Raw genomic sequence first — 26,539 nt, forward strand, 5'->3', positions numbered from 1 at the left:
CCACAAACTTTCACTCTTCTTTTCCAGATTCTTAATACCCAATTGTCTGGAATTAGATGCCTTCTTCCTCGACTGTCAGGACAAGTTTCTTTATGCTTTCCCTCCCAATTCATCTTATCAGAAGACTCTACTCAAACTTTGCCAAGAGCAAGCCACCATGATTCTCATAGCACCTTGGTAGCTGTGTCAGCTGTGGTTCTCTCTCCTCCTACAACTCGGGGTGTGGGAGTCCATAACACTTCAGATATTTTCAACATTGCTGACACAGAATAAAGGCTCTCTTCTCCATCCTAGTCTCCATTCATGAACACTCACAGCATGGTATCTTTCTTCCACTGAGTAGATGCTTTCATATTCTGCACCAGTGTCGGCTATCATTGAAGCTTCTAGGAAATCTTTTACACTGTTACTATCATTTCAAGTAGACTCGCTTCACAGTCTGGTGTAATCTCCACTCACTAGACTCAATCACTTGTCCTCTCCCATCGGTTCTTGACTATCTTTCTACACCTTTCCAACTCTGGCCTCAAAACTATTTTCATCAAAGTTCATGTCATTGCTATTAGTGTTTTTCATATACCAAAGGACAAAAAGCTATTGTCTGCACATCCTTTGGTTTCCAGATTCATGATAGGCCTTTACCATACCAAGCCACCTCTCAAACCTCCTGAGTCTTGGGACCTTAATGTTGTACTTTCCACTCTGATGAAGCCTCAATTTGAACCACTTTTGACCTCATCTCTCAAATATCTCACTTGAAAAGTAGCATTTCTCATATCTCTTACATCTGCATGTAGAGTCGATGTACTTCAAGCATTTGTGTCAAATCCACCTTATACAACATTGACCACAATAGGTTGGTTCTTGGCATTCATTCAGAGTTCCTCCCGAAGATCATCTCAGCATTTCATCTGAATCAGTCTATAGTTCTCCCTGTCTTCTTTCCAAGGTCATATTTTTACCCTGGTGAAGTGGCACACCACACATTGGACTGTAAATGTACTCTTGCTTATTACTTGGATTGAACCAAACCTCACAGAACTTCCACTCAACTGTTGTAATTTGATCTAAACAGACTTGAAGTCCTGTCACCAATGGAACCATCTCCACATGGCTGGCAGGCTATATCTCCTTTTGCTATTCTTGGGCTGGGCTGCTACTTGAAGGCTATATCACTGCACATAAAGTTTGAGTAGTGGCGACTTCAGTAGCTCAACTACGTTCCACTCCCATTGATGTCATCTGTAAAGCAGCTATCTGGTCATCAATTCATACCTTCATATCCCACTATTGTTTGGAGAATCATTCCAGGTGGGATAGTCAATTCGGTCAAGCAGTTCTACAAAATGTATTCTCCATTTATATGACAACTTCCCTCACTCCAACCTTTTTGGCTTTGCTGGGCTCATGGTAGTTGTCAATAACCCTCTTCTCAGAGGCATGATCCTGGCAGCTAGGGCAACCCACATGTGAGAATATACTGCCTTCTTGTTCTCAGATAAAGCATAGTTACTCTACTCTGTAGCAGGTATTCTCTGAGGACAGCAGATATTCTCACAACCCTCCCTAGTTGGCTTCTTAGCTTTGTTACTGAACTGATTGTCCAGTGACCCGATATAAGAATTGCCGCTGCTGGGTCAGACCAGTGGTCCATCGTGCCCAGCAGTCTGCTCACACGGCGGCCTCCAGGTCAAAGACCAGTGCTCTAAATGAGTCCAGCCTCACCTGCGTACGTTCCAGTTTAGCAGGAACTTGTCTAACTTTGTCTTGAATCCCTGGAGGGTGTTTTCCCCTAAAACAGACTCCAGAAGAGCGTTCCAGTTTTCTACCACTTTCTGGGTGAAGAAGAACTTCCGTAAGTTTGTATGGAATCTATCCCCTTTCAACTGTAGAAAATGCCCTCTCGTTCTCCCTACTTTGGAGAGGGTGAACAATCTGTCTTTATCTGCTAAGTCTATTCCCTTCAGTATTTTGAATGTTTCAATCATGTCTCCTCTTTTCTAGGGAGAAGAGGCCCAGTTTCTCCAATCTCTCACTGTATGGCAACTCCTCCAGCCCCTTAACCATTTTAGTCGCTCTTCTCTGGACCCTTTTGAGTAGTACCGTGTCCTCCTTCATGTATGGCGACCAGTACTGGACGCAGTACTCCAGGTGAGGGTGTACCATGGCCTGGTACAGCAGCATGATAACCTCCGATCTGTTCGTGATCCCCTTCTTAATCATTCCTAGCATTCTGTTTGCCCTTTTCGCCGCCACCCGCACATTGCACAGACGGCTTCATCGACTTGTCAATCAGAACTCCCAAGTCTCTCCGGGGGGGGGGGGGGGTGTCTCTCCAAGTACTGCCCCGCACATCCTGTATTCGTGCATGAGATTTTTGGTACCAACATGCATCACTTTACACATATCCACGTTGAACCTCATTTGCCACGTTGATGCCCATTTCTTGACTTGATTATGTCACTTTGCAGATCTTCGCAATCCCCTTGTGTCTTCACTACTCTGAATAACTTCGTATCGTCCGCAAATTTTATCACCTCACTCGTCGTACCAATGTCCAGTTCATTTGTAAAGATATTGAAGAGCACGGGTCCAAGCACCAAGCCCTGCGGCACCCCACTGGTGACGCTCTTCCAGTCCGAGTATTGTCCATTTACCCCCACTCTCTGTTTCCTATACTCCAGCCAGTTTTTAATCCATGTGAGTATTTCACCCTCAATCCTATGGTTCGCAATTTTCTGAAGTAGTCATTCATGTGGAACTTTGTTGAACGCCTTCTGAAAATCCAGATATACAATGTCGACTGGGTCACCCTTGTCTATCTGCCTGTTTACTCCCTCGAAGAAGTGCATCAAGTTCGTCAAACAAGATCTGCCTTTGCTGAAACCATGTTGATTGGTCCTCATCAGACCGTGTCCATCAATGTGATCAATGATCAATGATGTGGTCCTTTATCAGCATCTCTACCATCTTTCCCGGTACTGAGGTCAGACTCATCGGTCTGTAGTTTCCCGGATCTCCCCTCGAACCTTTTTTGAAGATTGGCGTAACATTCACCACCTTCCAGTGTTCCGGAATCTTTCCTGATTTGATCGACAGATTGGCTATTTGTTGAAGCAGTTCAGCGATAAGCCCTTTCAGTTCCTTGATGACCCTCAGATGGATGCCATCTGGTCCCGGGGATTTATCGCTCTTAAGCCTATCGATCTGCCTGCATACCTCTTGTAGACTGACCATCAACCCTGTCAGTTTCCCATCTTCATTTCCAGCATATAGCCTGATGGGTTCCGGTATGCTGTGTATATCCTCTTTGGTAAATACAGACGCAAAAAATGGGTTCAGTTTGGCAGCGATTTCTTTGTCCTTCTTTAGCACTCCCTTTATTCCATGGTCATCCAACAATCCCAAGTGTATGGTGTGGGTGGTCTTAAAGTTTTAAAGTGACAGTACACTTTTTGACTGTCACCCACATGTGAGAATATCTGCCTGTTGTCCTCAGATAACACCTGCTACTATGCTATCCTGCTTGTCCAGGTGGGAAGGCACTCATGGTGTGGGCGCTGCCTCAAGCTTTTAAAGCTGTATTATATTTCCAGTGCTCGCATCAGCGTTCTGTGATTGACCTGCTATTTTTAAAGAACATCTTTAACAGATAAGTACCTTTGCTATTTCATCCTTCATCTGTAATTAAAGGTGTACATCTTTTATTAGAGCCCCACTGTGCCTAAAGTTGTTTTTTTTTCTTCTTACTCTACTGTTGAACTGTTCCTGTACTAGGTACACTAATATTGGCACTCAAAATACCTCTTGTGACCTCCCACTCTCCCTTTACCTTCACTCCGTTTAAACTCAAAATACACAGATGCTTCCATTTGGGATACCTGTCACAGTTTTATTTGTGCATCATAAATCTGAGCCAAGTTGGGTTTTTTAATGTCTCCCCACCCCCCTTGCTTCCGGTCATTTCTCAGAGTTCAGGTGCTGACTGCCACATAATCTCAACACTCTGATTTGACCTATTCACCAGCATCGTATCACTATCAGATCCTTGTCATAATCCCAGTAAGGTACACACTTGCAGCTGCCTTTTTAGCAGACTGTCTTCCTACACTCAGTATGGGGAGAAGCCAACAGCTTTATTCCTCAGGCAGATCATTTGTCTTTTTACCTTCTCCCCCACCCACCTACACCCCCACTGGCTTAGGCACCGCACCCTTTGACATGATACAACTTTGTAAATAATCCAAAATCTCATCAACTGACAAAAAACTCTATTGATCATAATATTGACAGCATTTGAGTGGGAGGATGGGTTATGTGTCAGGCTGCAGCAAAGAAGCAAGCAAAATGCCAAGCTTACACAGTTTCTCCTGCTTGTTTGACATATGCTGCAGCCATAGACCAGTTGCAGGATCCAAAACAGCAATGCAAGGCTTCCCTTCCTCCATCTCCTGTATGCCCAAGTTGCCACTGCATTTGATACATGTATCCCCCCCTAATGCAGTGGCACATTCCATACCCTTGGAGACATATTAAACCCTTGTGGACCAGACCAGGCTAAGCCACCTCTAACTTTGCATCACTGTGACACCTACACTGTTGATCTGATCAGGGTCAGTGGGTTAGCATAAACTTGGATCCACTATCTTTAAGCTAAATGGGAAAATAGCTTTAAAAATAAAACCAAATATTGCTATATGAATTAAAAAAAAAAAAAGCCCAAGACAATCAAGACTAAGAAAGTGATATGTGACTGTTTTTTGTTTTTACTTGCTAGCTAAATTATGAAGAAAAGAAAACCTGGTGGCTCTCTGTTTTACATTACAAAACTGGAAAGGGAGGTGTGAATCAGTGTAACGTGAGAAGAGTTTCTGTGTGATGTTTCAATGGGTGTACATCTCTTAACTTGTCTGATTCCTCCCTTCATTCTAATTGGAGCTTTTCCTCCCTTCCTTTCCCCTTCCTTGTTGACACAGCAACTAAGCTCCTGACTAAAGTACTTAGCTGCTTTATTGTGCTTCAGTTCTTTCTGTTGGAAGCAAGTGTCTAATTCAGATTGCTACTAGAGCACGTCTCTGAAGTTTCAGCAGGATATAAGACCACCTCAAAATGTTTGGCATAGATGCTAAAGAGTCATCCTAGTTGATTTTTGGAATTCACTTTCTGGAGACTATGGCAGCACCATCTCTACTCCTGCTAATTGACAGGTTGGTGCATGGGGTTATTTTTTCACCAGGAAACCTATTCTTTGTATATGACAGTGTTATAAAAAGCTGACTCTGTTTTAATCTACTCTTGTGCTGGAATTAGGAGTTCTGTGGTTTAGCACAAAAAATGTTATTGACTTGTGGGGGACGTTAGATGAGAGAAGTTAGCCTGCTTTCACATGAGGCTGTGGTGAAGAGATTTTCTCGTGTAAAGTGAGCAGGGAACAGAGAGTCTTTCAGTGGGAAAATGCTGTGAATGTCCTTCCTTTCAAGAATTTCGACAATCTTTTGAAATACTGAAAATTCTCTTCTCTATTAGAAAAATTCTTGTGACTGCTGCTCAGTTGTTGAGTTACTGTGCTTGCTTCCTAATTTTTTATGTATCACTGTATTGAGCTGCAGCATGTATTTAATTTGTCTAAAATAGTGTGGTTACTGTTAGGTACAACTTTTGTCAACTTATTTCTTTGTAAATGATAAATATTATTTCTATGTTGTTTCTATATTATATCTATGCAAATTCCTCCTTTCTCTTCTAGCCTATCTTGCTTTGGTTGTACTCAGTAATTTTCACTGTACTGTATTGTCTGATTTATTACCATGGTATCAATAGTCCCTTTATGCAGTTTATGGCCTTATTCATCTAATGCTTTTTGCTATAGGTATTATGTTCAAACCCAGAATTTTCATCTATGCAATTACGCTGGAAGCTCAACTTGCCCTCTTCTGCTTCTCTGGGACTTATACAACCTTTTCTCTTCCTCTTCACTTTATTTCTTTACTTGTCTTTTTTTATTTTTCTGTGTTAACCTTAACTCTCGCTGGTATGTGATCACTCTACCTGTCCTGGTACCTTCTTTCTATTGCTCATTTGGGACTCCTTTCCAGGTCTCCTCTCTCTTTCTTTGGTCTTTAACTTAATGAAAAGCATCTTCCAATGGGAATACCTGAGCTAGGTCTGTTTCAACAGCTTACCTCAGGAAGGTACCAGCTTTCTGCTCCAGAAAGAAGTTGTAATATAGGCAATCATGAGATAATACCCATCTTCACTGGAAAAGGGGATTCTGCACTTATTCTCTGGTACTACTTTTGGTGACACAAATCTGAATAAAACTTCTAGCTTGCTCTTGGCCAAGACAAATTTGGTTTTCTATTCAGCATGTATTCTAAAAGAAACTGTTGGATGTTTTTCCAAATATATAATAGTAAAGAATCAATGAATTTTATTGCCTTCCACTCTCTGCCCCTCATGGTTGATGTTTACAGTAAAGTAATACTACAATCTTGTTGGTTTTGGTGCTCTACTGATGGACAACTTCTCGCTAGTTTTACCTAAGGAGCTACATGGTAAGGCCCAAAAGAGAGATTCCCCCTCTACTTAAAAAAGAAACAAAACAAACCAAAAGTCAGGCAAAGCTCCCTTACTGCTGTACTTTGCTCATTAGTAGGAAAACTGTATGGGATTTCTCCTCCCCTCTCCCACTTCAAAATAAACAAAAATGTCCATTCAAAAATAAATCCCAAGTACAAGCTTAGCCTTTCATTGAAAGGTCTATTGTTGACTCCTTTAGCTCCTGCTTTTCTCTGGGAAAGGTCACACTGTTTCTGCTACTACTACTACTATTAATTATTTCTATAGTGCTACCAGATGCACGCAGTGCTGCAAAGAGTCATAAAGAATAGGAAAACATTCCTTGCTCTAAAGAGCTTACAATCTAAACAGGCAAGACAGACAAACAGGATGCCTCTGAAGAATTTAGGAATTTTTTTTGCAGATCCTCTTGTCTACCCATTGGCATGCAGGGACTTGTAGTTCCTTCATCAAAACTACAGTAACTCTGGATGTTTCTACTAGTGTACAAGGTCTGACAATTAAGTTCTCAAACTTGCCTCCATGCGCTTACGTTGGTGTGTTGTACAAACAACTCAGGAAGGCTTTATAACCTTGGTATATCAGTGTCTCATAGCTGTGTTCATGTTGAAGTGTGACAGTCTCTTGCTTAGTGGTGGTCATTATTGTTGTTGTGTGTTTTTTTGTACCATTGCGAGAATGTCAGCACTTGGATTACAGTAATAAACAAACATTATATTTCTTGTTAAATTTGGCAAGAGTGGAAGTGAAGTCAGGGATGTTAGTCTTAAGTTTATGGGGATAATGCCATGAAGAAAACGGCAGTGTACAAATGGATTAAACATTTTTCTGAGGAAAGAGAAAGTGTCGCAGATGAAAAAAGGTCAGGCGGACAGTAATGAGCAGAACTAATGAAAACATTGCATAAATTAATCGAATTGTGCGTCAAAATTGTTGGCTGACTATGAGAAGCACAGCAGACCAAGTAAAGTAAACATCGATAAAGCAACAGGAAAATCTTACATTTCTCACGCCAAGATTTTCAGTTATGTGCAAAAATGGTCCCGAAGGAGCTCACCAATTGAACAAAAGCAAAGGAGAGTTGAAGTATTCCAAGACATTTTGGAGAGGCATGACAATGTTTTGGGCTATGATATCACTGGTGATGAAACATGAGTATAACAATATGACCCTGAAACAAAGCATCAAAGTGCACAATGGAAGTCAGCCAATTCTCCATGACCAAAAAAGTTTTGCCAATCCAAATTGAGAGTCAAAATGATGTTGTTAACCTTTTTTTGATATCAGAGGGATTGTTTATTATGAATTTATACCAAATGGACAAACAGTTAACCAAGTTTATTATTTGGAAGTGCTGAAAAGGCTGCATGAAAAGTTGGGTGAAAACGATCTAAACTTTATGCCAACAACTCATGGCTCTTGCATCACGACAATGCACCATCTCACATGGCACTGTCTTTGAGAGAGTTTTTAGCCAGAAAACAAATAACTGTACTGGAACACCCTCCCTCCTCACCTGGCCCCCAAAGATAAAGGAAATATTGAAAGGAAGACATTTTGATGACATTCAGGACATCAAGGGTAATACGACCACAGCTCTGATGGGCATTCCAGAAAGAGTTCCAAAATTGCTTTGAAGGGTGGACTAGACGCTGGCATCAGTACATAGCTTCCCAAGAGGAGTACTTCGAAGGTGACCATAGTGATATTCAGCAATGAGGTATGTAGCACTTTTTCTAAGATGAGTTTGCAAACTTAATTGTCAGACCTTGTATGTTTACCCAAACTCTACCCATTCTAACAAGGCTGAAGAAGGCATTGATATCATTACAAATATACTCTTCAGTGTCTCAAGTACTTCTAGCTTTTAGGTAAAAAAAGTCCAGTAGAAGTTAACAGGATCTGCCTTCACACAAAACAGTCAGCCTTCACCATTTCCAATCATTTCTCCTGATCCATAAAAATCATTTTAATATGTATATCAGGGCTCAAACTAATTCTGTTGGATCAAGACACCATTATGCATAAAGAGGACAGATTCTCTACAATTTAATAAGATTCATGCATGGCTTAGCCTCATTTGAATTACTACTACTACCACTTCTTATTTCTATAGAGCTACCTATCTGCATAAGATTGCTAGAGGGTTTACTGAACTTCAGGAAGGCAATAAAAACTTACTTCTTCCCCGGATCCTCTGAGAGTGCACCAATCAAATTTTCTGAACCTTCTGACAAAGTGCCTGACCCTCTATTTCTCAAATCTAAAATGCTATGGGCTTCGTCCTATGTCTGATCATGTCATGTTTTCTCATACAATGTTCTTCCACACTCTGCCATACTATAGTGGTGTACCTAGGGGCTGATCATTTTTTTAACAACCCCCTCCAATATAAAAAAATGGATTGGAGATCAGCTTCCTAGGAACTGCACCCAGGATGGACCGTCCTGCTCTGCTCTCCCCACCTCCTTGGTATGTCATTGCTTGAGGAAGGGGATTTTGGTCTCCAAAAGTTAGTAAAAGTATTAAAATTAGTCCAATAAAAAGATTACCTTATTTCCATTTTCTATTTATAAATGTTTACCAATACAGCTACAATACTACGTTATTCTAAAGCAACAAAAAAATAAAATTTTTCTATCTTTTGTCATCTCTGGTTTCTGCTTTCCTCATCTTATCTTCACTCTCCCTTCCATCCACCGTCCGCCCTCTTTCTCTGTCCCTTCCATTTTTCTCTTTCTCCCTTCACTCCCTCCCCCATGCTCTGGCATTTCTTCCTTCCCTCCTCAACTCACCCCATGGTCTGGCATCTGCTTCTCTGCCCTCTTACCCTGGGATCTCTCTCCTTGCTTCTCCTTCCATCTCTCCCTCCATGCTCTGGCATCTCCTTTTTCTCCCTCCCTTCCTTCCCGATGGTCTGGCATCTGTCTCCTTTCCTTCTCTTCCCTTGTGCCCTGGCATCTATCTCCTCTCCTTCTTCTCTCCTTCCATCTGTCTCCCCTCCGTGCTCTGGTTTCTCTTTTCTTTCCCTCCCTCCTTTCTCCCTGGTCTGGCATCTCTGTCACCTTTTCTTCCCTCTTCCCCATGCCCTGGCATCTCTTTCTCTTCCCTTTCATGGCCTGGCTCTCCTTTCTTTCCTTTCTTTCCTTCCTTTCCCTCTCTCCGTTCCTTCCACATAGTCTGGCATCTCTTCTTCTCTTACTTCCCTGGTCTTCCTTTTCCCTCTCTCCCTCTCTCTCTCCAATCGGGTCCAGCATTTCTTCCCCTCACTTCCCTTTGACACCCTGCAGTTGGCAGTGCAATGTTCACAATTCACTGCTCTTGCTGGTTTCGGGATTTCCTGTCTGCTGGGCCCTGCCTTTGCGGAAACAGGAATGAGGCAGGACCCGGCAGAGAGGAAGGCCCGATGTCAACAAGAGCAACAAATTGTGAACATTGCTGCTGGGAAGAAAGTCTTGACGCCAGCGGTCAGCTTGCACCCGGGGTAAACAACCCCTCACTCCCTTGGTATGCTACTGCCATACTATTTACTTTCTCTGGCCTACTATACTGTACGTCATATTTACTATATTGTCTGCCGTACTTGCCTATCATGCTTCAATCTCTCATGCCATGTCTGCCACACAATGTTTGCTGTTCCATGTCTTCTATGCTTTATTTCATCTTGCCTTGCCAATTTTGCCAAGTCCTGTCATACTGTTACCCATGCTTTGTAATACACTCAAAATACTATTTCTCACCATACCATGTTAGTCATATTATGTTTTACAATGCTTTGTTAACTATGTTTTGCCATCCCTGTCGGACAATGTACCATACTATGTCTGAGAGTGTGGCGCAGGGGTTGGAGCTGCAGCCTCGTCACCCTGAAGTTGTGGGTTCTGACATGCACTGCTCCTTGTGACCCTGGGTAGATCATTTCATCCCCCAATGCCCCAGGTATATTAGATAGATTGTGAGCCCACCGAGACAGACGGGGAAAAATGCTTGAATACCTGAATAAATTCATGTAAACTGTTCTGAATTCCCCTGGGAGAACGGTGTAGAAAATAGAATGAATAAACAAATACTAGATGCTATACACATATGAATTCTCCCATCTAGTAGCTGCTGTGTCATAAGACCTCCAGTGTGATTTTAACTTGACTGGTGGAAATCACTGAATAACTCTACAGAGATAGTTAAAGGGGCAATGTTTGGAAAGCAGTATATACTAATACTCAAAGTATGGGAAAGAAGATTTTAGATCTAGAAGCAGTGATGGAAGAAGAGTTGAATATATGGTTCACGGAGAACTATGACTTGGATGTAGTTATAGGGACTATAATCTGTTCAGGAGAGACAGGGTAGGAAGAAAAGGAGGGGGAGTAGCATTATATGTTAAAGATCATATTAAAGCCACACAATTGTAGGATCTGCAGGGCAAGGAAGAGACACTGGATCAGTTTGTAAAGAGGGAATTATACAGTGAGAGTCAGTGCAGCAGTTTTAATGTTAAAAACAAAATGCAATTGAGCAGGTGAGGAGGAAGAACTAAAAGCAGTTTACCAAACGGGGGAACTGCATCTGTTTGGGAGGGTGAAACACTCACTATTAACCAAAGTCGCAAATGCCGAACCTGTGAATATGGAGGGAGACCTGTACATTCGGGTATGTGAGTTGTTTCCATGCCAAAATTGGCTACAGTCTAAGTTATCCTTAAGGCTAGGGATGATTAATATTAAGCTTTTTATTATGATTTTTAATATTCTATATGGCCAGGTGCCAGATTTAGTGTAATTTTTAACTTCCCTTTCCTTCTGTATCTCCCTTATATGTCTCTCTAACTTTTAAATAATTTGTAGTTCTTATCCCTCTCTTCCCTTATGTTCTTAGTTTTGTTACGTTTGTCAATAGTCTTGTCAGACCTGATTTTTGTTATTTATTGTATTGTTCCCCACATTTTGTAATTTTATTAGTATGTACATCGCTTAGAATTATGATTAAGGGATTAATCAAATCTCAATTGAAACTTGAAACTTGAATTTATTTCAATGCTAGCAGGAAGACCAAGTCGTATTGTACAGAAGCAATTCTATCTTCAATTTCCTTCACCAAAGACGATTAGATCATTTGTTCAATGGAAAGCACCCTTCTTTTATCAGGATCCTTTAATTTGGAATGATCTCCCTATTTTAATAAGTTCAGTTAGTCAATATACTGTGTTTAGAAAACTTTTAAAGACATTCTTGGTTAAAACATTATCTTGAAATTTATCATGTTCTATTTGAATATTTGTCATTTCATTATGTTTAACTGGGTTTGTTCCCATTAACAGAAATATATTGTTATCTGCCATGAACTCTTAAGGGCTTTGGCGGACTATAAGTCAGATTGTAATGTTATGATGAATTGGCCTGCCAAAGTGTCTGTGGGAGAAGCCGCATTTGGGCCCTGGCTTCTGTGGTTCACAATCTGTTTCATTAGCATACTACAAGAAACAATGAATTTGAGTTTAATTCCACGTGCTACTAATTTGATGATACAGTAGTTGTTGCAGTTTTAAAAGCCCCCTCCACCCCCACGTTGTTAACTGGCCTGTGAAACATGGCTGCAGTTTAGACACAGTTACCATAAACTCTGCTCCTCTGGTGTGTGTTCACTGAAAGCAGTGTCACCTTGGGCTGTGTTTCCAGTCTAATGTTTGTACTTTGTATTTTTAGATTGCTTCTGTTTTCACTGCTAGGCATTTTTCTGGAAGCAGGCAGTATTGTGGCTTGTTAATAAACACTTAAAGTGTACTTGACCTTTACCACGCTATCAAGATTTTTTCAGTAGCGTGCACACACAGTGCAAATTCATGCCATAATAAACTCGAATTTCTAGATTGACTTTAGATTGCTTTTATCCTTCTCTGAGTTGCAGCCCGTGTTTTCATGCTACCTTTTTCATGACATTATCCCCTGGAGAAAGGGGACATAAGGTGCAAGATGTGGTTTCTCTATAGCTAATGTCATTAAACAAGAGAGTAACTGTTGTCTGGTAACTTCAGAGTTTCGTCTGACAGCATCGCACAACTATTTTCCCACTGCACAAGTACTGTGTAACATGTTCTAAGCTTGCAAAACTGCAGAAGATCCAGATGAAGTCAGAGAACAGTGATACACAGCCCGAGTCTCACTTCAGCTCTGTGATACTAATAAGCAAACTGCCATGTCATTGAGAAATTTGTGTAATGTATGAGAAATTTTCTGAATGATCTTTAGTACTGTAATTGTTGTCTGATGTAATGAAGCCTGGTACTTCCCTACAGTTCTATTAGTTTTCTGGAAGAATATATTTTACTGATAGCTGATTTTTTTGGGGGGGGAGGCATGAGATGCCAAAATTGAGGACCTCATGGCTCAGAAAGCTTCAGTGTGTGGTATTTCTTTCCAGTTGTGTAGTTTCGGTTTACTTTTTTAGTGTAATTTTCATGCCTTTTAATGTTTCGTTTTCTTTGTGAATGCATACCACAGCTGCTTTGCATTCCTATTGTGAGAGTTACTAGATAGAAGTGATTGTTGGAGTACTGGAGTGATTCCCTTCTAGCTTTGCGTTTATCAGGGAATTCAGCTACAGGTCCCAGCGCATTTTGCTTGTTGCTGTGATGGTCAAGATTGTGAGCCCCGCCAGGACAGCCAGGGAAAAATGTTTTGAGTACCAGAAAATTTTCATGTAAACCATTCTGAGCTCCCCTGGGAGAACAATATAGAAAATTAAATAAATAAACAAGAGATAAAGGAGGAAAGGAGCATAGGAAGATTTGAGAGTAGCTTAAAATGATTGTGAGTAGAACTTTAGGATAATAATAATAATAATAACAGTTTATATACCGCAGGAAGACCAAGTCGTATTGTACAGAAGCAATTCTATCTTCAATTTCCCTCACCAAAGACAATTAGATCATTTGTTAAATGGAAAGCATCCTTCTTTTAATTTGGAATGATCTCCCTATTTTAATAAGTAGGTCAATATACTGTTTTTAGAAAACATTTAAAGACATTCTTGGTTAAAACATTATCTTGAAATTTATCATGTTCTATTTGAATATTTTTTAAGTATTATAGGCAATCTCAATCTTATAATCCAATTTTCATGTGGTTCTCGTTAGAACTCGTTCATAACATAAAAATAGATCCTCATTGATATATAGAGAGAGCAAGAAGTATTTTTTCTTAAGAGATTTCTTAGACTATATCTTCTGGTGTATCTCAGTATCTCACAGTCATTCTTCTATACATTCACAATGTTATTCAATTTCTTTCATTTCTATTTGTATGGTTTTTAGGTAAGACCTCAGTATTCTTATATCCTTAAATTCAGTATATCTTTATATATTAGATTAGTGGTAACTTATCTTTCTTTATCTGGGCGTTTGAATGGGAGTCCCGTTTTATTATTAGTGAGTATTATCTACTATAATAAAACGCTAATCGCGCATGCGCATTCTTACCGGCGTGTTCCCTGTTCTGTATTTCTATGGTCGGCAGGAGTGCTCATACACGCTTCGACCCCCCCCCTCACTAGAAGGGAGGCAGTTTGTCGTCATCATCATCACCCCCTCCACGCCGCACCCCTACCTACCGCACCGGAACCCCACGTTGAGCCTCCCATCTGCCCCTCCCACTTCACGGACAAAGTTTATTTTTAAATTCAAAACTGCCGCCGCGGCTCCTCTCTCGCGGTCTTGCTGGCTCAGGCTCCTTTACATGCAGGCGGGGATCGAGAGAGGCTTTCTGGCTTTCAATCCACCACCCCGGTCCAGCGTCCCGCCTGGTCCTACCTTCAAATTTATCTTCGGCAGTGGCAGAAAGGCTTGAAAAAGGAAGTCGCATCAGGAGGGGTGCGGGATGCGGCAGAGAGAACTTTTCCAAGCGTAGGGACTTGGCGGACGGGAAGGAGAAAGGAGACGTTGGTTTGGTATGTATCTACAACCGCTGTCCCTGACTGCATTTGCATATATGTAGTCTTTTGTGCACATAATTGAAGGCAGTACGTAGAGGGGTATTTGGCATGGGACTTGGTGTTTCTATTACAGTTGTCACTCGGGAGGGAGGAGTAGATACCAGCAGGGGTACGTTACAGAGTGGACATGAAGGAAGTGGGGGGGGAGGCAAGATGGGGAGAGGGAGAGAGATTCAAGAAGGGACAGAAGAGGGAGGGAGAGATATGGACAGAGGAAGTAACAAAGGGAGCGATGAACAAGAGGTTTGTGCTGGTGTGCCAAAAGGGGTGCTGGTAAAAGGAAGGGAGAAGGACTGCCAAAAGGGGCCAAAAGGGGGGGAGATAAAAGGAAGGGAGATGGCCTACTGCTAGACAGGGGGAGCAGAAACAGAAAGAAAGAAAAAAAGACAAATAGACAGAAAGCGGCCAAGGAGAAAGAGAGAAAGAAAGAGACAAACACATCTATTCTAGTACCCATTAATGTAACGGGCTTAAAGACTAATTATGTTATTATGTTATTATATGTAGGTTAGCTGAAAATCTTATATGATAATGTTACCTGTACAGATATTAATGTAATGTATGTAATACCTACTGTTTGTTCATTTGTATGACACTGTTTTAGATTAAAATCAATAAAGATTAAAAAAAAGAAATTCTATTTTACAAATATTTGTATTTTTTACTGTATTATTGTATTTCGTTGATTATCCAGCTCTTTTTAGTGTAAACCGCCTAGAACTTTTGGTTATGGCGGTAAAAAAGAATAAAGTTATTATTATTAATAAAATGTGCGGTCACTGTCCTCTTAGGCTTGTGGTGAAGAATACCAGGAAGAAAGAGGAGATGGAGGGAGGGAGAGTTTAGAGCTGTATGTAAGTGTTGGGGAGGGTGGAGAATGAGGGCAAAAGTGCCATTTACCACTGTCTCCTTGGTTCTTGTGCATAATTTCCTCAGGATTATCATAATAGCTTTGCACAAAACTTATGACTATGTATCAGTTGAGTAGTTAAGGGTAGCCAGGCCCCTTATAGCAGCAGCAGCACAAACTTGTTGTAGATGGCATGCATTCCAAGTCCTATCAGCTGAAGCCTTCTTCAGAAGGTGCCTAGAATTCCCTTCTGCTGAGTTCAGCAGCCAGTATTGGCATACTTGAGCTGCTGGAGGAATACATACAAAGGAAAGAAGGGTTGCTCAGATGACTTCGCTGGGGGAGGTGAAAAAGATCCAAAATTTGTGTTCAAAGAAGTTTTTCATCACAAACTTTAATCCAATTGGAATAGATGTTATTGGCGTGAATCCATTGTACTAGGGATGTTTTTTATTATTTACCCCTGATGAAGGTATTTGTGTTGCCAAAACCTGGATCCATGTTGGGTTACTTTGGATTAAAGTTTGTGATGAAAATCTTTTTTGAACACGTTTTGGAACTTTTTCATCTTCCTGGTGAAATCATCTCAATATCCTTACTTTCCTTTGTATATGTTCCTGTGACTAGTTTTATAAGGTTGTTTCCTCTGTACTCGAGGGAGTGCAGAGGAGGGCGACTAAACTGATAAAAGGTATGGAAAATTTTTCATACGCTGACAGGTTAAAAATGCTGGGGCTGTTCTCCCTGGAGAAGAGGAGACTTAGAGGGGACATGATAGAAACCTTCAAAATCCTAAAGGGCATAGAGAAAGTAAATAAGGACAGATTCTTTAAACTGTGGGGAGCCACAAGCACTAGGGGGCACTCAGAGAAATTGAAAGGGGCGAGGTTTAGAACAAATGCTAGGAAGTTCTTTTTTACCCAGAGGGTGGTGGACACATGGAACGCACTTCCGGAGGAAGTGATAGGCCAGAACTCGGTACAGGGGTTCAAGGAAGGTTTGGATAGGTTCCTGGAGGATAAGGGGATAGAGGGGTACAGATAGAACTTGAGGTAGGTTATAGAAGTGGTCAGAAACCACTTCACAGGTCGCGGACCTGATGGGCCACCGCGGGAGCGGACCGCTGGGCGAGATGGACCTCTGGTCTGACCCAGTGGAGGCAACTTCTTATGTTCTTATGATGCACTTATGTTCTTATGTTGTCTTTTTCTGTGCATACCTGAGCTGCCAACACTGGCACCCCAGGCATGCTTAGTTGTATGGGAAGGACTGAGCATGCACAAGGTGGTGGCATGGATGGGAGTTGGGGGCAGAGAAGAAACTTTGTGCCCACCCAAAATTTACCATATGGATATACATATGCTCTAAAAAGTATGCTATTTGTTTGTTGCTGTGATACATTGAGAGAGCCAAGCCCAACTTACGAAAGGAATTTTTCCAAACAATTTGAAAACTACATCCAAGTCATAGTTCTCCGTGAACCATATATTCAACTCTTCTTCCATCACTGCTTCTAGATCTAAAATCTTCTTTCCCATACTTTGAGTATTAGTTTATACTGCTTTCCAACCTTACTTTTCTAAGGTGTTATAACAGGGATGGAATGACTGGGATCTGGACACCCCCATGTTTACTTCCCTTCCCCCCATTTACAGTATATACTAGAATATAAATCAATTTGAATATAAACCAAGGTACCTTTTTCCCCAAAAAAGGAGGAAAAAGGTTGACTCGACTATAAACCAAGGTTAGAAATTTGGGTTATCATGGTGAGTCAATCTTCAGACATTGTTGCCATAAGTTTTTGTAGTACTTAATTTGATTGTACATACATTATATTAATTTTACAACTATATACTTTCAGTTGGATGGAATTCTTAGTGCTCTCCTAAATTATCCCTCCCCTTTTTGCAAAACCCATAGCATGGTTTTTAGTGCTGGCCACGGTGGTAACAGCTCCAACACTCATAGGAATTCTATGAGCGTTGGAGCTGTTACTGCCACGGCTGGCGCTGAAAACTGCTACAGTTTTGAAAAAGGGGGTTAAATTATAGCATTGTCTGACTTGGGCTAACTACTTTACTTTTTTCTATTTTCTTAATACAGTAGACTCTGTTAACTAGAACTCAATTAACCAGAACTCTCAAGCAACCAGAAAAAAAAAATCTAAGAAATACTGTAATAATTTAAATAAAAATGAAAATAAAATCAATTTCTGGCAGAACTTTAAGTGTAAAGTTGGCATGCCACATGCGTTGCTTTCTACATGTTCAGTAGTTTGTCTAGAACAATTTATAGTATGGTATAGTATGTAGTATAGTATTAGTTAGGCCTATTTTTAATAGTAACTCTCAAGCAACTAGAAACTACCGTATATGTCATATATCAATCCCCATGGGTTCCAATTAACTGAGAATCTACTGTATATTTTTTCCTTTTATTTTTAATTCTTTATATTGCTTTTCCAATACTCTTTTCTATCGTAATTCTTTCCGAGAAATGGTCTCCGAACCATTCTGGTAAGTTATACTCTGAAAAGTTATCAAGTGACAGAAAATCTTGACACTGCTTTTAGTTAATAACTTTGAATGAGGAGACATTCAGACTAAACAGTGCTCCAGTCAGCTCATTCTTGAAAGCACATAAACAAGACACATCAAAACAGATATATTGCATGCAAAACCTTCTATTTTTGTGGACAAACAGCAATGTTATTTGCTAATTAGAGGAAAACATCCATTAACTGAAGCAGAGTATATGAAAAAAACACAGCTTTAATTTTCTTGTTAAAAAGCTACCCTTTTTTCTGACTAAACAGTGCTCCAATCAACTCATTACTGAAAGCAAGGAAAGCACATGAAAAAATATATAGATTGCATACATAACTTCATATGCAAAAGCTTATAAACAGAAAAAAACAGATACAGACCTTAGCATGGCTTCTACTTCATTGCAAATGGAGGTGTGGAGCTGCACAATGCTGACATTGTGAGATTATCAAGGTGCACCTTCAAGGTAGAATGCCATAATTAAAATATGTGTTTGTATTTGAACCTATGACCTTTGAAAGATGGGAACAGGGCTTTTACCCATTGAGCCACAGCAGCTTCCACTAATGTCTGTCTTCCTCACTTTTGATATGATAGCGTAGGGGTCTGCTAAGCTATGATCTTCTCAGGTATTTTCACCTTCACACGGCTAGGATAACTAAGCTTTCATGGTAGGAACCCCCATGACTGAAAGGAAGTGGCTGTGGCTCAATGGGTAAAAGCCTTGTGCTCATCTCCCAGAGGTCATGGGTTCAAATCCCAGCACAATTTCCGGGGCACTGACTTTGCACGCATGGGAGATTTCGTCCATCAGAAGCTGCAGGTTCAAGAAGTAACTGATAATGTGGAAGCTATGTGGTCAACCTTGAAATCGACTCTTCACGAGGCAACTATCCGCTACATAAAATCGGTAACTAAACAACAAAGAAAAAAGAAACCCCAATGGTTCACTGATGAGGTCTTGTACCTCGTCAAGGAGAAGAAAAGAGCATTTCTCTCATACAAACGCACCGGGGAAAAGGAAGCAAACATTGAATACAGGACAAAGTCTACAGCGGTCAAAACAGCAGTCAGGGAGGCCAAGCTTCAAATGGAAGAAACTCTAGTGAAGAACATTAAGAAAGGGGACAAATCCTTCTTCAGGTACATTAGCGACAGGAAAAAGAACACAAACGGGATAACACGCCTTAGAACGCCAGACGGGGATTATGTGGAAACAGATTCCGATAAAGCCAAACTACTGAATGATTACTTCTGTTCAGTCTTTACCTGTGAGGCACCAGGGCACGGGCCACGGCTGGAAACAAAGCAAAGCATGGAAGACCCATTTCAGAATTTTGAGTTCACAACTGCTGATGTTTACAGAGAACTGTCAAGACTCAAGGTGAACAAAGCCATGGGACCGGACAATTTGCACCCAAGAGTGCTCAGAGAGCTATGCGATGTTCTGGCAAAACCGTTTGCCATGCTCTTCAATCTCTCCCTAAGTACGGGGAGAGTCCCCCTGGACTGGAAAACAGCTAACGTCGTTCCTCTGCACAAAAAGGGTTGCAGAGCAGAGCCTGCGAATTACAGACCGGTGAGTCTCACATCAATAGTGTGTAAACTCATGGAAACTCTACTTAAAGGTAAATTAGACATGGTATTGGATGAGGGGAATCTAAGGGATCCCTGCCAACATGGATTCACTAGGGGCAGGTCATGCCAATCCAATCTTATCAGCTTCTTTGATTGGGTGACAGGAAAGCTAGACTCGGGAGAGTCTCTGGACATAGTGTACTTGGATTTCAGTAAAGCTTTTGACAGTGTCCCACACCGTAGACTATTAAACAAGATGAAATCGATGAGGTTAGGTGAGAAACTAACTGCATGGGTCAATGATTGGCTGAGTGGAAGACTTTAGAGGGTGATGGTCAACGGCACCCTCTCTGAGACTTCGGAGGTGACCAGCGGAGTGCCGCAGGGCTCAGTCCTGGGACCATCCCTTTTCAACATATTCATAAGGGACTTGACCCGAGGGCTTCAGGGTAAAGTAGCACTGTTTGCCGACGATGCCAAACTGTGTAATACAGTAAGCGAAAGCAATCTCAAGGATAGCATGACGCATGATCTGATCACGTTGGAAAACTGGTCCTCGATATGGCAGCTGGGCTTCAATGCTAAGAAGTGTAAGGTCATGCATCTCGGCAGCAGAAATCCATGCAGAACATACACCTTGAATGGAGAAACACTAGCTAGGACTTCAGAAGAACGGGACTTGGGAGTAATCATCAGTGCAGACATGAAGGCTGCCAAACAGGTAGAGAAGGCCTCATCCAAGGCAAGGCAAATGATGGGATGTATCAATAGAAGGTTCATTAGCCGCAAACCTGAAGTCATAATGCCACTTTCAGAACCATGGTGAGACCTCATCTGGAATACTGTGTGCAATTCTGGAGGCCACATTACCGTAAAGATGTGCTTCGAGCTGAGTCAGTCCAGCGGATGGCCACTAGGATGGTCTCTGGACTCAAGGGTCTCTCATACGAAGAAAGACTGGGCAAATTGCAGCTCTATACTCTCGAAGAGCGCAGGGAAAGGGGTGACATGATAGAGACATTTAAGTACGTCACAGGTCGTGTCGAGGTGGAAAATGACATATTCTTTCCCAAGGGACCCTCGGTCACAAGGGGGCACCCGCTCAAACTCAGAGGAGGGAAATTTAGTGGTGACACCAGGAAGTATTTCTTCACAGAAAGGGTGGTGGATCAGTGGAACAAACTTCCGGAGCAGGTGATCAGAGCCACCAGCGTGCTCGACTTTAAGAATAAATGGGACATCCACGTGGGATCCTTGCGAGGGTCGAGTTAAGGAGCTGGGTCATTAGCACTCAGACTTAATGGGGTGGGTCAGTAGAGTGGGCAGACTTGGTGGGCTGTAGCCCTTTTCTGCCGTCATCTTTCTATGTTTCTATGTTTCTATATTTTAATTGTGGCATTTACTTGCAGGTGCACCTTGATGATCTGCTTCAGTTAATGTATCTTTCCCTCTAATTAGCAAATAAAATTGCTGTTTGTCCACAGAAATAGAAGGTTTTGCATGCAATATACAGTGGTAACTCTGTTTACGAGTGCACCGGTTTGCGAGTGTTTTGCAAGACGAGCAAAACATTCGCAAAATCGGCACCTCGGAAACCGAGCATGCCTCGATTTATGAACGCCCCCCCCCTGGCAATCTGGCACCACCCGCTCGCGTCGCACCCACCCACCCGATCACATTCCTTACCCCTTCCTTACACATTTGGCACTGGCACTAACGCACTGGACATGCCGGTGCCCGAAGAACTGCCTTCTTCTTTGTGCTGGGTCTTGAGCATCTGCGCTTGCTCAAGGCCTTCGGGTTCCTGTTCTCTCCGAGATTCTCGGAGATCCAAGAATCTTGGAGAGAACGGGAACCCGAAGGCCTTGAGCATGCACAGATGCTCAAGGCCCAGTGCAAAGAAGAAGGCAAATCTTCGGGCACCGGCATGTCCTGTGTGTTGGTGCCGGTGACAAATGGGGGTAAGGAATGTGATCGGGTGGGTGGGTGGCTGCCTGGGGGATGCCGGATCGCGGGGGGGGGGGTGCGACACGAGCGGGGGGCACCATGAGCGGGGGGATGGTGGTTCACGTGGGGGGGGGCACATGAGCAGGGGGGATGGTGGATCACGCGGGGGGGGCCTTCATGAGCGGGGGAGCAATGCCAGTTCTTGGGGTAGAGCAGCGCTGCTGGCCTTGGGGGATGGGGGTGGGTGGGAACGAATCAAGCGAGTTTCCCTTAGTTCCTATGGGGAAACTTGCTTTGATACACGAGCATGCTTCTGGAACGAATTATGCTCGTAAACCAAGATTCCACTGTATCTGTTTTGATGTGTCCTGTTTATGTGGTGCCTTATTAAATGTATTATGAGCTTAATAAAGCAAAAACAAAAACCCAGAGAACTATTTATCATATTGCATTAAGGATGTCCGAACTGTGCCCAAGTTCTGTCCATAGAACTCATAGAAACATAGAAACATAGAAGATGACGGCAGAAAAGGGCTACAGCCCATCAAGTCTGCCCACTCTGCTTACCCACCCCCTGTCTATGCCCTAATGACCCAATTTCCTTATCTTGACCCTCGTAGGGATCCCACATGGGTATCCCATTTATTCTTAAAGTCTGGCACGCTGTCTGCCTCGATCACCTGCACTGGAAGCTTGTTCCAATGATCAACCACTCTCTTTGTGAAGAAATACTTTCTGGTGTCGCCATGAAATTTTCCGCCCCTGAGTTTGAGCGGGTGCCCTCTTGTGGCCGAGGGTCCCTTGAGAAAGAAAATATCATCTTCCACTTCGACACGTCCCGTGAGGTACTTAAATGCTTCGATCATGTCTCCCCTCTCCCTACGTTCCTCAAGAGTGTAGAGCTGCAATTTGTTTAGTCTCTCTTCGTACGAGAGACCCTTGAGCCCCGAGATCATCCTGGTGGCTGTCCGTTGAACCGATTCAATTCTGCGCACATCTTTACTGTAATGTGGCCTCCAGAATTGCACACAGTACTCCAGATGAGGTCTCACCATGACCCTGTACAATGGCATTATGACTTCAGGCTTTCAGCTGACGAAACTTCTATTGATACAACCCAATATCTGCCTTGCCTTCTCCACTTGATTGGCAGTTTTCATGTCTGCACTGATGATTACTCCTAAATCTCGTTCTGCTGAAGTCCTAGTTAAAGTTTCTCCATTCAAGAAGTACATCCTGCATGGATTTCCGCTTCCGAGGTGCATGACCTTACATTTCTTAGCATTGAAGCCTAGCTGCCAGGTTGAGGACCAACTTTCCAATGTAAGCAGGTCCTGCGCCATATAATTCTGTAAACTGCATTCACTTACTATATTACATAGTTTGGCGTCATCGGCGAATAGTGTTATTTTACCTTGAAGCCCTTGAGTCAGATCCCCTATGAATATGTTGAAAAGGAGTGGACCCAGGACCGAGCCCTGCGGCACTCCACTGGTCACCTCCTTTCTGAAGCCCAAACTGCACTCAAAAGTAACTTCCTTTACAATGCCTGTAGGACCTAGTTTTACAATTGCTATGCAACTTGCTAGCTCATTGTATAGCACACTGGTTAAACCTACAGCCTTCTGCCCTAATGTTGCTGGTTCGAATCTCAGTCACTCTCTCTGATGGAAGAGAAATAAATAAAAGTTTTAAACAGATCCAACTCCCAGTATCACAATTATAATGAAAAACGCCATAAAGTCGCCATTCTAATGCTGTCATAATAAAATATTATAACATTAAGGACATTGTTTGAACGTCTAACGCTTGCCTAAAACCCAATTCTCTAAAGGACGTCACAAAATTTGGGCACCTAAACAGTGCTGAGTGTCACTGAGCACGATTCTACAAAGGACCCTATTTTGGACATCTAAACTGCGCCTAACTTTATTCACACTTTGCAGAATCAGAGCCTATGTGCCTACTTCATGTGATTTTTGCATTTGGACATCCTGTCTGGCCAGAGAGAAATAAATTATTTTCTGCTTTACTACAAGACTTTCTGGAGTGTCCTTGTGAGATGTTATTTGTTTCACACACCTGGTTTTTAGCCCAATGTTCTAGCCACTAAACTGCTACTCCTTTGGAGGGTTTAAATTTTTTTTTTTTTAAATAACCCATTTAAAGAAGGGGCGGGAGGACTCGGTGTATAGAAATGTTAGACTGACTTGCAACCCACATCACCCTTCCTTTCTTGCTCATTCTCCTTTCACTTTGCTGCCCTCTTCCTCTGAACTTCCTCCTCTCACTGGCAGCAAGAGAGCTGTTCCTGAAATGCACAGCTCTAACCATTCATACGTCAAAAGGACAGCTCTATTACTCATTCTAGAGATGACAGTTTAGCTGTTACTATTTTGAAAAATGCCAGTTAAAACAATTTATATCATTTTCTAGTTGGATTTATTGAAATACTTGCCAAATAAGCTTTTTCTTTTCAAAACTAACCACAGTTGTTATAGTTTTAGTTGCTCTTGTAAAGGAGCATTGTAACAAGGACACAACATTCTGATTACACTAGCAAGTGTTAATGAATAGGAAATGCCCACCATGATAGGCAAATATTTTATTTTAGTGTGTGTTTCCAAACAATGCATCATAGAAATGCTCAAAAAACAAAAGAAATTAACCCCAAAATATCCACAAAGAAGAAAATCCAGAGAAACCCAAAAAAAAACTCTGGAGTGACGATGTTCCTAAATGGACTTTATTTGAAAGTGTTACAATTCCAAAGGTACACTGAAATCATCCACATAAAATAATTCCATCCACATAAAAATAAATCATCCACATAAGAGCCTTAAAGGACCTAGTCCCCTAGGGATACAGGACCCAACACAGTCCGCGTTTCGACAAAAAGTCTTCTTCAGGGGTCCCTGGGGGTCCTATAAAGGTGAGTACGTGGGAAACAAGTGTCTCACTTCCGGCTCACCACACAATTGTTTCCCACGTACTCACCTTTATAGGACCCCCAGGGACCCCTGAAGAAGACTTTTTGTCGAAACGCGGACCGTGTTGGGTCCTGTATCCCTAGCGGACTAGGTCCTTTAAGGCTCTTATGTGGATGATTTATTTTTATGTGGATGGAATTATTTTATGTGGATGATTTCAGTGTACCTTTGAAACTTTGACACTTTCAAATAAAGTCCATTTAGGAACATCGTCACTCCATAGAGTTTTTTGGGGGTTTTTTTTGGTTTTCACAGAAATGCTCTGCTTTCTGGGATTACATACCTTGTGTGGTGGTGATAGCATAAACAAACAGCATATGTTAACATCTTAATAACTCCTTCCTCCCACCTTAATGAGCACAGTTCAGTTACAGTTACTAATCTATGCTACCTTTTAAGGGTATGTTAATAGCTGGATCCACTGTGGTAAAATAACATGCATTTATGGCAGGGATCTCTCTAAGCCAGGTCCTCAATCGCCACAGTCCTTCAGGTTTTCTGGCTTTCCACAATGAATATGCATGAGATCTTTTGGCAAATAGCTCTCATGCGTATTCATTGTGGGAAATCCTGAAAACCTGAGTCCAGGCTTGGAGACCCCTGACTTAGAGAGCTGGTGTGCACTAAAGCATGTATTAGCAACCCTAGCTTTTGGTAACATAAGAATTAGAATCTATATATAAAATTTACTGGCCCCATTACAATTTTTTCCTTATCCGTGTCCATGTGTGTTTTATTTAGAATGTCCCATTTTCAAAATCAGACTCACATAAACACCATGCAGTGAAGGATATCAAGAACTGCCATAGCGTAGCACATAATGTTGTGGAAACCATTCTGTTTTGGGAATGGGATGAGGTGTTGAGCAGCTGCAGTCTGATGCTCTTTCAGCATTTCAAATATAAAAGGTTGCCCTTTGTTTTCTTTTTGTAGGAATTTATTTGCTAGGAAAAATAGCTGCACAGTAGAAAAACCAAACGAGTTGGGTTGGAAATTGTTTGGAAAAGTGCCTCTACGAGAAACTCTTCAGAAAGATCCAAAGATAATCCAAAAGGTATTTCTTTCAGTTATATGTTTCAAACTGCCTCTATATATAGATAAACTTTAATTTATAGAAGCTGTGCTCCTTTATGTGTGGTGTTATATGGACTGGGCACAAGGATGATCTTGGTTAGATTTCTAAATTTTCCTTGAGCTGTGTAAGTTTTAGTCCCTGTGTAGATTTTAGTTCCAAATTTTTTTGTTTAAACATGCAAAAGGTTTATTGTCTTCTGGCAGTTGAACAATGTAATGTCATAGAATTAATATTATCCAATGAAAAAAATTATTGTAATGTGTTTATGGCTCAGAACCTCGAAAGCAACTTGTTTCACATGGGATAATCTTCCCACGGCTTGCTTGCTTGCAGTTTTACTGGTTTTGCAATCGTTCCCCAACCCTGACCCGATTCACTGAACTGCTGTTCGATCAATCTCCTACCTGATACAATCCACCTATGCAAATGAGTAAAACCCCGTGTAAAATAGCCAAGTGATTGATTCAGTAACAATTGCTTAGCTGTTTTGAATCGGGTTTTACTATCCTAAAACCCCACTGCTGCAGATCTGTCGGTAACGACAGGTCTGCCTGGGTTGTTGTTTTTTTAATGGCACTGATATTTTATGTGTATTTCACACACAAAATATCTTGCCAATAAAAAAAAAAAAAAAAGCCTCCTGCCCCCCGACAGCACCTACTCCCCAACACAAAAAAAAATTGCAGGAGGGATGGTGCCGCACCATCAAACTAACAGCCACCGCCGCCATCTGGTCGGCCTGGCCCACCCCACCCCACCACTGGTACCTTTACATATGGCAGAGGGATGCCCACCCCCACTGGCAGGAGAGATGCCCACCCCCACTGGCCTGCCCACCCAGTCTGACCCACACCCCTTCAGTACCTTTAGTCGGGAGCTGGGTTCCCCTCCTGCTCCTCCGGCCAGTCTTGTGTAATGGCCTTAGGCCCCGCCCCAGTGCATCATATGATGCACGGGGAGGGGCCTAAGGCCCTGATTGGCTCAG

General features: G+C 42.0%; 1 protein-coding gene across 4 annotated transcripts in view; it reads left to right on the forward strand.

The window, feature by feature from the left end:
• Positions 1 to 26,539, forward strand: part of TBC1D14 (TBC1 domain family member 14) — a 244,731-nt gene that overhangs the window by 56,217 nt on the left and 161,975 nt on the right. For all 4 annotated transcript variants that reach the window (XM_033949845.1, XM_033949853.1, XM_033949873.1 and 1 more), the window contains one exon: positions 25,413 to 25,533. In XM_033949845.1, the coding sequence (XP_033805736.1) occupies positions 25,413 to 25,533 (121 nt within the window). The remainder of the gene's footprint in view (positions 1 to 25,412; positions 25,534 to 26,539) is intronic.

Source organism: Geotrypetes seraphini, chromosome 1 (genome assembly GCF_902459505.1).
Source record: "Geotrypetes seraphini chromosome 1, aGeoSer1.1, whole genome shotgun sequence".
In the NCBI taxonomy this organism is placed as follows: domain Eukaryota; kingdom Metazoa; phylum Chordata; class Amphibia; order Gymnophiona; family Dermophiidae; genus Geotrypetes; species Geotrypetes seraphini.